Genomic DNA, 14035 nt, shown 5'->3' on the forward strand with positions numbered 1-14035 from the left:
CTGCAGGCTTTCTCAACTCTCCTGAATGGCTATGAGAATATCATGTCTCCTAGTCGGATGGGAGGGAAGGGAGGGGTTGTAGTTTTACTCCGGAAAAACTTGGCTCTGCAGACTCGTACAATCTTCGTGGACCCAGAAGGCGAGTCGGTCGTTCTAGATCTGACATAGAGGTAAGGCCTTCAGGTTGGTTGGTATTTACGCGCCTAACACACTAGGCAAACGGAATGAGTTTTATCAACGTCTGGAGAATTTTCTGGCGACGTCAAAGACACTAGTTTTGTTAGGAGATTTTTAACACTATTCTCGATGCACGCCTGGATAGCGTAGGCTCGAACGATAGGAAATGTGAGTCCCGCCTTGTCGATCTGCTGAAGCGATTTAGGCTGGTAGATCGATTCAGATTTGATAATCTGAGCGTGCCAATGTAGACTTGGACTAATCACGGCGGATTAATCGGGTCTTACATAGACAGGATTATAGTTAATGCTAGAGATAAGTCTAGTTTTAGCCGTCCACAGTTTACCTATGTACCCTACACAGATCACCTTCTTTTCAAGGCCAAGGTCAGCGCTCTCAGTGGTCACTGTTGACCCAAAGGGTGCAAAGATTCTTTTGTCCCTATGGCTGACCGCCTCACCATCTGCCGAACCTGTTTATAGACCTGTAGAATTTGATCTATTCACCAAGCTGCTACTCATATTCCAACTATTTCCTTCAACAACCACATATTTATTATTATCTCAAGTACAAGACCAAAGTTGAGAATAAAGAACATTTAATAAAATCTTTTAATAATAACTGAAAATAGTAATAAAGATGATAACAATAGTAGTGGTGGTGATGGTGATAATGATGAAAATAAAAATAAAAATAATATGCTGCAGCTGCTACTACTATAACTTACTACTATTCTGATAGCACAGAAATCTGAGGCCCAACTACTCTCGATGGAAATTTCTGTGTTAAACCGAAAAGAGAAAGTGGAGCTTAAAAGCGAACAAAAATACAGGACGCTGAAAAGGAAGTATAATATTGAAAGAAAGGGCCTGAGAGTGGTAATGGAGGAACTGAAACAGCGCCTCGTTTCAAAGAAAGCAAAGGTGGTAAGATTCGACCAAAGAATGAAGGGTTACCACCAGAATAGGTTATTCAGAGTAGATCAGAAGAGATTCTATAAAGAAATAAATGGAGAGTGTACAGATGAAAAATTGATACCAAATAACAGCGAAAGTCAAAGGTTTTGAAGTGACATCTGGAGCAAAGACAAGGAGCACAAGAACGATGCTGAATGGCTGCAAGAGCTGAAATAAACAGTAGTCTGTCCAAAACAGGCAAGACTAGTCGTTTCAGTTAAGGAAGTAAAGGAAATCAGCAAAAATATGAGCAACTGGAAGGCCCCGGGACCAGATGGAGTTCAAGGCTACTGGATCAAAAGGTCAAGTTAGCTTGGGAGGTTAAGCAGTTGTGGTCGATGAAAAAAGGTGGTAGTAGTACCAATAACTGTCGGAGCCCTGGGAACAGTGAGCAAAAATCTTGAGAAGTACATGGAACAAATAGGGGCTGCAATAAGGGTGGAGCACTTGCAGAAAACAGCACTGCTTGGAACCGCTCGAATACTTTGGAAGATGCTCGAAAAATAAGAGGTGTTACCTTAGTTTACTGGTAGTGAACGGCTCCAGCGTTGGAAGCTGTGCAAAGGCAACAACAACAATAATAATAATAATAATAATAATAATAATAATAATAATAATAATGGTTTCAAATTATGCCACAAGTGTCACAATTTTTAGGGAGAAGGCATTAGTCGGTTACATCGATGCCAGGCTGCAAATAAAAAAAAAACAAAAAATAGAATTTAGTTTGAAGAATTATTGTCAACTGAAACTGAAAAGTGGGAAAAGTAGCAAGGAGAGGTGGATTGGTGTTGACCTCCAGAGAAGTTACCAAAGTGATTGACCTGAATGAAAGCATACAAATGCCTCTTTATCTGGGAAGTAGATAAAATACTTCATAACGACATGAAATATATCAGCCGAAAAGAATGCTACAGACATACTAAAAAATCAATGGAGACAGCACAATGATAGTTATAAATTCATGGGTAATGTTACTTGTAAGGTACGGTATATGTATAGTAGACAGACAGAAAGAAAAGTTGCTAAAAAAAAGAAAAGAAAATGGACAGGAAGACAAGAAAAAACTAAACGCTGAACCGGTTATAACCATTCCTAGGGTGATATAAAATTAATATATGTCCCCGAGAAAGAAAGAGGCAGAGACCAACAAAGCATAACTGAATGTGTTGAGAGTGAGGAAAACAATTTAGTTAAGTATATTAGAATAATCAATGAGAAATTAATAAATGAAGTCATACAAGAAGGCCTGCCGCAATGTATGTAAACCATAAGTGATGATGTGAAAAAAAAAATGAGGAAGAGACAAAGAAAATTGTGGAAAAACAAGACGTTACATGGACAGAGAAGAAATAAGAAGTATTGAATCTGAGAAGTGGCTATAAAAAGGCGTTTTGAAGAAGGTAACGGAAGGATTAATATTTGTAGCTCAAAATCAAACTCTTTCCACAAGCTGCATAAAGAAAAATAACTAGGTTTAAGAAATAATTCATCGTTCGAATTAAGATATCACTTATATTTTCATAATTATCATTATATGATACTGAGCTAGCGGAATCGTTACAGAGTCGGACTAAATGCCTTGCAGTACTTCTCCGGCTCTTTGTGTTCTGAGTCTCAATTACGCATAGATAATATAAAGTACCTGTTAAATACATGCGTCGTATGTATCAATTTGTTCCTCCCTCCCACATCACCAACCCAAAAATAGTTGGCCTTGTGCTTTTTTTCAGAAAATTATTATTATTAGATATTATCAATAAATTTTTAAATATCGAAAATGAAACGTTGTATTTTGTTATCATGACCGGAAAATAGTCATTATTTATCAAAGAAAATCATCGTCAAGCCTTACCATCCCTATTGAACAACACAACTAAAATTTATAAACTCATTACAGATACTAGAGCTCACCAGCTCTTGCAATCTTTTAAGGCGACGACAAATCTGTAAGCATGCTAAAAACTGTACAGCTAGATATCTTAATTAGTGTCAGAAAACATTTCAGTTTGAGACAACTGATGGCCCTCTACGGAGCATGGGTGTGACCCGTATTAAAGTACTGCTCACATGTCTGAGGCGGAGCAGCTGCTGCCTATATAACTGTTTTAGGCTACATCTAATCAAAAGCTGTCGTTCGCCTGATTGACAATAATTCACTCTAACTACTGCAACTGCAAGCCCACAGACACACTCTTTTCCCTCTTTGCTTCTTCTATCGCTTCTGTAATGGTTTCTACCGCTGCTAATATAAACCGCTTGTTTAACAAAGATTCACTTTTTAACATGTCAACTCTTACTAGCCCTACAGACACATTGTTTGATTTCCGGGATTTTCTAAATTTTCTAACTGAAGGAACATTATTTTTCCATTGAAATAAAATTTAACTGTTCAAAAAGAGGCTTATTTGTATTAACTTTATTTTCATTCGAATAAAAAATAAATTTATTATCCAGTGACGAAACTTACAGCCACAGTTTCCTTTTTTTCCCGTCTCTTCTCCAGGTACTACTCTTACAACCAAATAAGCAGTGTACTACCTCCTCTCCGATCAACCCGAATGAACTGGGACTCCTCAGCTCACAACCTTTGTTGTGTCTTACCAACCAAACTTTGCACTAAACATTTCTCTCCAAACTAAAACACTTTGGTTCTCTAACGCTACTTGCAGTATCCCCACAAGCGTCATCTTCAAGAATTTTAAAATGGACATCACTTTCAATGACCTCGCGAGTCTGAGAATGTCGGCAAAAGTCACATTTGGCGGCACTCTTTCAACGAGCATACAGTATAGATGAAAAACAATAATATTTGAAAGAAAAATTTCTAATATTGGAGTCGGTTTAAAAATGTTTGTACCCTGTCCAGAAATGCGAGACCTGGTTCCTACGTAAAGAATCAGTTAATTACTTGACAATTAATTACTTCTAAGTCCATCAGTTCGGTTTTGTAGAGCAGAAACCAAATTCTCTTTTTTACATAGCGAATAAGACTTCGTGAAAGGTGTCAACCGTCTCGGTTTCATCCAAATACTCACACACAGTGCTCACGATAGCAAATAATTGCGTTAGTACGCCACTCTTCCTTTTCTTTTTCCCTCTGTTCAACAGGAAGTGAGGGCTTGCAGGAAAGAAGAGTAGTTCAACACCCCATTTCAAGTGATTGTGAGAAATGAGAAAATCCCCTGAGAAGAAATGTTGATTCAGACGAATAAACTGATGTTTGTATACATGTGGAAGTACAAACCATAATGGAATTAGAAGAATTTCAATACCCATGAGATCGTAAATATGTTTAGGCAAACGATAGATGTAAGCTATTTTTAGTGATTAAATAACATTGCCGCAAGGAAAGGCGGTGCACCAACAGACTCGCTATCGCATTGGACAAAAGGCTTAGCGACATTTCTTCCGGCTCTCTACGTTCTGAGTTCAAATGGAACTTGTCTTTCATTGATTTCAGGATCGATAAAATAAGTACCAGCTGAGCACTGGGATCGATGTAACTGAGTACCTCCCTCTCCACGAATTTCAAAAAAAGAAAAAGAGAGGTAACATTTCAAAGAGCATATCAATAGGGTTATATATATATATATATATATATATATACTCGTTTTAACCATGCGCCTGAAGCACCACCGTGATTTTGTATTTTTACATATCATTCTTCTTTGGCTGATTTTTTCATGGTGGTGGGATTGTATATCACCATTTCTGTGTGTGCTTTTTGTCTTTGTTGTTGGTCCATTTGGTATGTAATGAAGTTTGACACTGTTCCTACATCTGTACTTCTTGTCGGGCTGTTGGTTCATCCAATATTGTGGAGCGGGAAATGTTTAGTTCCTTTTTGATGACATCCAGTCCACATTATGAAGGTTTCTTGATTTACTTTTTTGGCGGGGTATTGAAAAGCTGTGGACTTTTGAACCCTAAGCTATTGCAGTACTTAGTCCCAATTTTAGATAGAGTGGGAAGAACCTTGTGGGGTGGGGTGAATGGCGTCCAGTTTGGAAATTCATATAACACTCGGTGCCGAAATTAGGTACTAGCTCTTCCAGAATTTTCCATATATAGATTTTTACATATCTGTTCGCCTTCGCTCCAAGGAATGAAGTCATAGTTTTTTCAGCCTCTCCCAGTAGTGCATCTGCTACACTGTCTCAATCTTTTTAGTGTAGTGACGTTGGACTTTTTCAACCTTCACTGTTAGTTTAGCACTATGTTTGACCACAGCTGAGAACAATAGTTCAGCCGGCTGACAACAAAGGTCCTCCACAGGATGAACATGACATCTTGGTCTTGAAGGATCTTAGTATCCATCCTGCCAATTATCTGCATGTTACTGCCGTTGTTGTTTAGAAAAAAATGTTTTCCTGAAAACAAACTTGTAAAAATTATCAATGGATTAATTTATATTGCTTTCTCATTCCTTGAAACGAGGAAGATGTAGCTGGTATTTTTTTAATTATTTTTAATTTTAAAAAATCTTTTTTATACCTACTGATCCCTAAATCTCTCACTGTCTGTGACTCTGGGATTGCAGTCCATTTGAGTCCTATATATGCAGGCTGCATTTATGAGCTGATAGCGCAATGCTTGAAATTTTCCAGCATTAAACTGCATGTTATTATCTTCAGCCTGCTTGTATATTGCATATAGCTTGTGACATCGTTTGAGTTCTCTATTGCCTGTTATAATTTTGTATCATCAGCATAGTTAGTGACAGTGGTTGTCTGAGTGATCATGGATATGTCTGAAAGAGCTATTATATCCCTATTATTTATATTTTTTAAACCATGGTACTTATTCTATCGATTTCTGATTCCAAACCGCTTTGTTTCAGGGACGTAAACAACCCAACATTGATTGCCAAACGGAGATGGGAGGGGACATTCGCAAAGTCGCTCTCACACACATACATATACATATATATATATATATACATACACATATATTTATATACACACTCACACACACATATACACGCGCACGTACGCACGCACGCACACACACACACACACACACGACGGTCTTCTTTCAGTCTCCGTATATCAAATCCAGAAACAAAGCTTTACTCGGCCCGAACCTATAATAGAAAACACTTGCCCAAGTTTCCACGCAGTAGGATTGAATTAGAAACAATGTGGTTGGGGAACAAACTTCTTAAACCACAGCCATATAGCCCGAAGCTCACAGGCGAAAGAGCACATCCTTATTTGGTGTTGTACCGTACCCCCTCAGCGAAGGTCTGCGATACCGTAATTGAACAGTAAGATGACTAATCATTTTTACTTGATATGCTTTTAAATCAGTAATCCAACATCTAGTTTGTTCGACGTGCCTTATTAAGTTTTATTTCTCAATTTTGCGCAGCCGCATGGCTGAAACGAGTAAAACAGTAAAATCGTCGGAGGTCAATGCTGTTGACCAAAAAATATTCGAAACGGTCAGTTGTTCACTCCTCGCAGCAAGTCAATTGAAACTGTTCGTTTTCCAAAATGTTCTTGTCTTTCGGTACAAAACTAAAGCAGCGGAGCAAATAAACAAAATGGAGACAAGAGAAATAAATTAACACATCAACAGGAAAAAAAAAAAAAGAAAAAAACCAACCCAACAGCAATTCTCTGTCTAGAATGTTTTTTTTTTTTTTGTTAAGTGTTGGTATAACATTTATGTTGTATTAGCTGTTTCACATATCTCATATTTGTTGAATGTAAATAAGACAGTCAAATACGTTGATTTCAAACTTTGGTACAAAGCCAGCAATTTTGGATAAGGGTGTAAGTTGATTACATTGACACCAGTACTCAAATAGTACTTATTTTATCGATCCGGAAATGATGAAAGGCAAAGTCGACCTCGGCGGAATTTGAACTCAGAACGCAACGACAGACGAAATACCGCTAGGCATTTCGCCCGGCGTGCTAACGATTCTGCCAGCTCGCCGCCTTAAGACAGTCAAATATATTTATTTCTTTATTCCCCACAGGGGGTTAAACACAGTAGGGGACAAACAAGGACAGATAAAGGGATAAGTTGATTACACCGACCTCAGTGCGTAACTGGTACTTATTTAATCGACCCCGAAAGGATGAAAGGCAAAGTCGACCTCGGCGGATTTTGAACTCAGAACGTAACGGCAGACGAGACAGTCAAATATGTTAATAAGACAACTTATATTTGAAAACAAAAAAAAAAGGACATATCCTTCAAGTCAGCAATTGGTGTTAACAATTATTGAATTTAACGATTGGCTCATTTAAAGAAAGTAAAACCAGCCTACCAATGTTTATTGCTACCCAAAACTCCTCCAGTTAAATACCAAGAATTTATTAAATTCAGATTGAACAGTAGTTGGTATTCAAAAAAAAAACATAAATTTAGAATTTCAGTATTATTTCAACGTAGAAAATGCAGCGGACAGAGGTAAGCTGATAATTTGGAAAGCAGAATTCTTTCAATGTAGGTCTTATTTAAACTTCCTATCATATGAAAAATATTTTATTTATATATACATAAAGAGTACATTTAACCTTATAATTCATAAGACTGTATATGAGGCTTATGCAGTATTTGGTTTTAAATGAATAAGACAAACATGCAAGCACATATGTATAAACGATAGTTATAGAAGTTCAGATTTTTTTATCCAATTTTCTTCCTTGATTATTGACAGTGAATTTGAAATCATATTATTTAACTGTATTTAATCGTTGCTCTTTTAAAGGGCACGACTTTATTAGATATCTTGATTTTATTATTATTTATTTATTACATTTACCTTTCATAGAGAGCAAAAACCGTTTCTCTGTGAGTTTCAGCTATTCCTGGAATATCGTACCAACTTTTAAAGTGTACAGTAATTTAGACACAAACTAGCACTTTCTACATTCTCATAAATTTGAACTCAGCCTTTCACGTTCAAAGCATTAAAACTAGTCTACAATGGACTTGTTTCAAAAGTCTTGCTAATTCAATATTGGTTTCAAATTCTGGCACAAGGCCAGTAATTTAAGGGGAAAGGGGGAAGTCGATTACATCGATTCTCAGTCTTTAACTGGTACTTATTTTATCGACCCTGAAAGGATGAAAAGCAAAGTCGACCTCGGTGGAATTTTTACAGATTTAATATTCCGATCTTATAATTAGCATCAATGTTGTGTTAATATCAATGAGGATTCTGAAAAATTACATTTGAATATTAAACACAAGTCATGTGTCCAAAAGCAACTTAACAATACAAATAAGTTACTTAATTTAATCAACTTAACCCTTTCTAGGAAATGAACACGTCCTGAATGATAACTGATAATACATAAATAAAAATAATTCTCACATGATCTATTGGGGCTTGAACTAGTATCAATTAATTACCTAAGTTTCAAATGTATTGACTTTTGTGTATGCTTGGAAATAAATCGTGTATGGCAAAGAAAAGAAGAAAGAAAGTTGAGTCCTTTGCTTTTTCTTTTAAAAGTTTAATTTTTTTGTAAAGAAATCCGTATGCAATTCATTTAAATATATTTTACGGTAAAATTTATTGTTTGCCGGCTTGAACCCAAGAAAATAGGTTATAGTTTTGGTCATGTTTTGTTTATTTTGATGAATATGAGGAAGGAATACTATTATACTAATGAAGAAAAAAACTATATGATTTGTGTTCTAAAAGTTACTGGAAAATTTTGAAAATATGCCTGTTTTAAGTGTTTTTTCTGCTGTGTTACAATAGCCGTCTGTTATGATGTTGGATTACGGTGAGCAAATTTTTAAAAAATCAAGACAGGAAAACTTCTCAATTTACATATGTTTGCTTTTAATGTATGAGAATACTAATCATCATTATACTTTAAATCATTTTATGAAAAAAATATTAAATTATATATTATTAAAATTACTATATATATATATATATAAAGCCACACGGCTAATCACTTGAATTGTACGTGTTGGTTTATACGAAGTCTAAGTTAAAATACTTTAAATCGAAGCTGAAAATTCTAAAATCTAAAAGAATTGTAGCAAAACTGTCTTTTAAAGCATACGAAATCAAGCTGGAAGATATTTACGAAGACTTTTTTTTTAATTAAAAAAAAAAAAGAAACAAATTACAGTCCTGAAGCATTCTTTCAGATCATCAGAACCCAGTGTCTCAAAACAAAGAGTAATGTTGGAAAACGGACATGTCTGGATATCTCATGTTGGCTATAATTATATTTTAAAACGAAAATTACAGTGGAATTTAGATATTGTCTTGCAAGCTGTAGGGTAGATATGCTACAGTGAAAATATTCTGAAAAAATGTGGTAGTTCGCAAGGAATTTTATTGGAAACGATATTGTGACTGCACCTTAACTTATCAACAGGGCTTCTATGTAAAATCTTTTCTATTCTCGGTACAAGGCCTGAAATTTTAGGGGAGGAGACAGTCGATTAGATCGACCCCAGTACGCAACTGCTACTTAATTTATCGACCCAGAAAGGATGAAAGGCAAAGTCGACTTCGGCGGAATTTGAACTCAGAACGTAACGGTAGACGAAATATTACTAAGCATTTCGCCCGGCGTGCTAACGTTTCTGCCAGCTCGCTGCCTTCAGTGTAAAATTATGCACCAATAATACTCGACACAAGCTAAATCTAACTCAGAATATCTCACGATTCATCAGAAATTTTAAATGTATTTCTAATTTCTTTGAAATCATTAGCGGATAACTATTTGATAGTTACATATACTTCAAAGAAAATAAGGGTTTTTTTTTTCACTTTTTACTGTAACTTTTGCATTAGGAGAAACAATTTTCCATTCATATCATGCATAAATGTATTGTTCAGCCCAATGGATTTCGAAGGGGGGAAAATAGGCGGTTACATTCTTGTCTTTCCTAAGAGTATTTGGTAAGTGAAATAACTACAATCAGGAATTGAACTTCAGTTACAAGAAACATTTTAGTTAGTAGACAAGTAATATACATTTTACGGTATTGTTTTTTAACACGTTACATGACGAATTAACTGATATTAGTTCAAGTCTCAATAGTTACGTGATAACTATAAAGAATTTTCGAAATTCGCAGTTATATTGCTTAAAGAAATTAAATTTACGCTCTTATATATTTTACAGGCTGCTCTACTTTTACTACTTCGCAATGTAAATGTTTATGATTCACAATTTTTTTTTTTTTAAGGTGGGGTAGATGCACCTGGAACACCGGTCGAACGCTAGGAAATCGATTCTTTTGTGATCCATACCTAGATGTTTGGGCGATTGGCAGCATGCCATCGGTTTGTTTATCTGGGCAAACTTGGAGCAAATCAATGCTGTTTCAGAATAAACTATAACTGAGTTTTATATTTTCTACCTTCAAGTTAAACGTCTTCGAAGAATTTTGCTAGTTTTTTTTTCTTTTTACTTCTCTCCAGATCAATCCTAGTCGAATAAACCTTGGGATCAATGGTATTCCAGTCTTTTTAATAGTCGAATTATATAAGCTAATGTTTTCTTATTTAAAACAATAAACTGTGCTATATTGAAATTTAGACAATGCTTTGCTATATTTATTCTGGCTCTTTGCTTTCTAAGTTCCTACTTCACCGGGGTCATCTTTACTCTTATTCTTTCGACAAAGATGAAATAGGAGTACAATACTGCTGTTTAATCGTGTATGTCCTCCAAATTTGTGGTTGTTAGTATACTTAAATCAGAAGAATAAAGAAAAGCGTTTGAATGATTTGTAATTTTGAAAAATTGATTTTTAAACATTTTACTATTTTTCAGATGAGTGTAAGTTTTTTTACCAACAATTGATTATGGCTGATGATCGACAAGTTCTCTTTGATTACTACACTAAAAAATTAGAACATATTGGAACTGATTCTAATTCCTGTGATATGTTGAATATAATGCCGAACAGTTATGGTTTTAACTCTTTTCCGCCAGGAATTAATCCGAGTTTTCCAAATGAGCCAGTTCTCAGTAACAAGTTCGCTATGTTTTTCGTAGACACCATCCCTTTAATTACTGGCTACCCGTCTGTTCAAAACACTCAGACATCCAGTCAAGTTCATATTTTTAATGAGCAATCTGGAGATTTGGAGGTTAAGGATTCTGTGCCTCTTATGAAAGAATCCCATTTGAATGAATTATGTCCAACAAGTTCTTCAGTGATATTTTCTCATAATGATTCAAAACCAAGTGGATGGGATTTTAATTCTATGAGGAATAATGAGATTCCTTCTGAATTCAGATATACTAGTAGTCTAAACAAAAAAGGTATTCCATTGCAGGCCGAGCGATTATTTATTTGTGATGATCGTAACATAGTATCTTATAATTCGAATATTTATTCTCACGATAAAGAATTAACCAGCGAAACAAACTTTGAAAATATCTTGCATGAACCAAATTCTCTGCCACTAAACTTGTCCAAATCAAAGAGAGTTAATGATAATTCGACAGAAATAGGCGAAACTTGTGGTTCTACGAATTCAATACCCATGACAGATATTCCAAATAGCATTTTAAAAAAAGAATTTAATGAGAGTGATTCATTTAATCTGTATAATCCACAGATGCCAAACAGTAGTATTGCATATATTTTTCCGTTTGATCCAAACACTTTTGACAGAATGAATAAACCTCTCGGTTCTTTGGAAGTAGATATGAAACTATCTGTTGCAAGCAATGGAACAAATTTGATTTCCCAAGACGAGGTGAGATCATTTCAACACGCACAATTTCTTAATCAACCTGATGAGAATATCGATGAAGAATCTTTAAATATTGAAAGTCAGTCAAAACGTGACAAGGATAAATCTTACAACACTTGGGAAAAAAGAAATTCTCTGAAAGAGACGAAGCAATGTTTTCATACAGACTTCAGATATAACAGAATACCGGAATTAAATGGAAAAGCACACTCTGAGAGCGGATGTGATTTTGAATCGATATCACCAAAACGAAATATATGTCCGTCACACTATCTGGCAAAATCAAAAGCCGTTAAAGTTACGCAATTATTTAAAGAGAACCCTGTAAATAACATCTGCTCTTGTGGTGTTCAGCAAGTGAAAAGTACTCTACCCGATTTATGGACTAAAAAGGCAAAACCAGTTTCAAAGAAACTAGTGGAGAAAAATTACAAGGCCTTGCAAAAATCGACAACAGCAGATAAAAAAATGGTTGCACAAGGAAAAAACAAGAAATCAAAATCCAACTACAGGAAAATTTTAAGTGACATCCCCAAACAAAATAATCGTTTTTCTTGTCCAAGCAAATTACTTGCCGAAAACGTACACGGTGTGCAAAGGAATAAAGCAAAAAGGAAGAAACCTGTAAACCGTAGGAATAATTTAAATGCGTTAGAACATAGAAATTTACACGGTACGTCAAGAACTCGAATTTTATCAAAAGATCAAAGTCTCTCTGATAAAAATATTCCGACAGATGAAGTGTTTGATAACGTAAAACATAAAAAGATAAAAAATCTGAATGAGAAATTATTGAACGTTCGTAATATTTCTCGACACAAAATATGCCAAGGTACTTTTTCAGCTTCCAAGACAGACACTAGCAAAACATATAAAAATTCTGCAGAATGCATACGTCATCGAACAACGAATTCCAAAGAGGCAGCGAAAATGCTGGAAACGGTTTCAACAAAACCTTGCAAAAAGAAACTGAATACCTATCACAAAACTTGCAGCATTGATTGCCAAATGAATGAGAAAAATAATGCAAATAATCATACATATAATTATATTCACTATAAGTCTGATGGTTCTATTGATTTCCTTAAAGGTTATACAGAGTGCTTTAACTGCAAGCATCATATCAGAAATTCAAATCCTTATGCAGCTACATCAATATCATCAGACAATTGTTTTATAAAAAATTATACATTGCCAAACCATTCGTTTAATATATCAAACAATATTGATAGCGACGGTTTTGAAATATTACAAGCAAATGATGATTCTGAATTGACTAATATAATACAGTCATCTTTGATATATGACGGAAATGATAATTTCGACCTTGTCAGTAATAACAATCGTTATTATGAACCGGTTTGTGTTATGAACGATAGTTCAACATTTAACTCTAATAAAGAGGTTAATGATTGCTTTACAATCTCTGCCCCTACAATTGAAACATCAGGTATCGAGAATGAAAGCGATTTCGTAATAACAGACGTCTTCTCTTTGTCAGGTTTTTGGAATTCCATTTCCAGTGAAGTTCCATACATAGAAAACAACTGTTGGGAGCTGGGTTGTTAGATGTGAAGAAAAAAATATATAGTGAGGCTTTATGAACATAAGTATCAAATCTAGGAAGAGTGGATCTGTCAGTTCATAATTTCCCGCTTAAATACATTTACGAGCAATTTGGTTTCCAATTGAATTTTGCTTTGTTGTTATTTAACCCTGGATCAGCCCTGGTCAAGTAGACATCTTATCAAAAACATATTTGTTGAGACCATTCCGTCTGTCTTGAAATGTAGAGCTACATCGTCCAATGGGTTTTTGTTTAAGACTGTATAGTGAGGTTTGAAGGATATTATGCTGCTATTTTCTAATTTCAGGCTCGTCTATAATGATGATAGATGAATGGAAATTAAAAAAAAAAAAAAAAAAAAAAAAAAGGAAAGAAAAGATATTCTACCTTAAATTTGGCGGAAAAAAAGCAAAGCTAGGTTCTCGCCAAAATGTGTGTCTGACTTAGTTTCAGTTTCCAAGTGTAGCGATTGTGAAACCGCATTCAAAAACGCTGTTGGCTTAATCGCACACTATTTAGTTAGTAGACAAGTAATATACATTTTACGGTATTGTGTTTTTAAACTTGGTGTTTTCAGTCTAATCTAATGTTTATAAACGAGACTAATCATCAGAACGTTGCATAATTTTG

General features: G+C 35.1%; 1 protein-coding gene across 3 annotated transcripts; it reads left to right on the plus strand.

Annotated features, from left to right (window-relative positions):
- The first annotated feature begins 7457 nt into the window (after positions 1–7457).
- On the plus strand, positions 7458–13724 carry LOC106880642 (uncharacterized). 3 transcript variants are annotated; one of them, XM_052967584.1, is made up of 2 exons: positions 7458–7595; positions 10907–13724. In XM_052967584.1, the coding sequence occupies exon 2, from the start codon at positions 10939–10941 to the stop codon at positions 13405–13407; it is 2469 nt and encodes an 822-aa protein (XP_052823544.1). In that variant the 5' UTR covers positions 7458–7595; positions 10907–10938; the 3' UTR covers positions 13408–13724. The 3 variants fall into 3 exon arrangements, with proteins under 3 accessions (XP_052823544.1, XP_052823549.1, XP_052823542.1); XM_052967589.1 differs by having other exon boundaries at positions 7458–7559; XM_052967582.1 differs by lacking the exon at positions 7458–7595 and adding an exon at positions 8738–8887.
- The last annotated feature ends 311 nt before the right edge of the window (positions 13725–14035 follow it).

This window comes from Octopus bimaculoides, chromosome 1 (genome assembly GCF_001194135.2).
Source record: "Octopus bimaculoides isolate UCB-OBI-ISO-001 chromosome 1, ASM119413v2, whole genome shotgun sequence".
Taxonomy (NCBI): domain Eukaryota; kingdom Metazoa; phylum Mollusca; class Cephalopoda; order Octopoda; family Octopodidae; genus Octopus; species Octopus bimaculoides.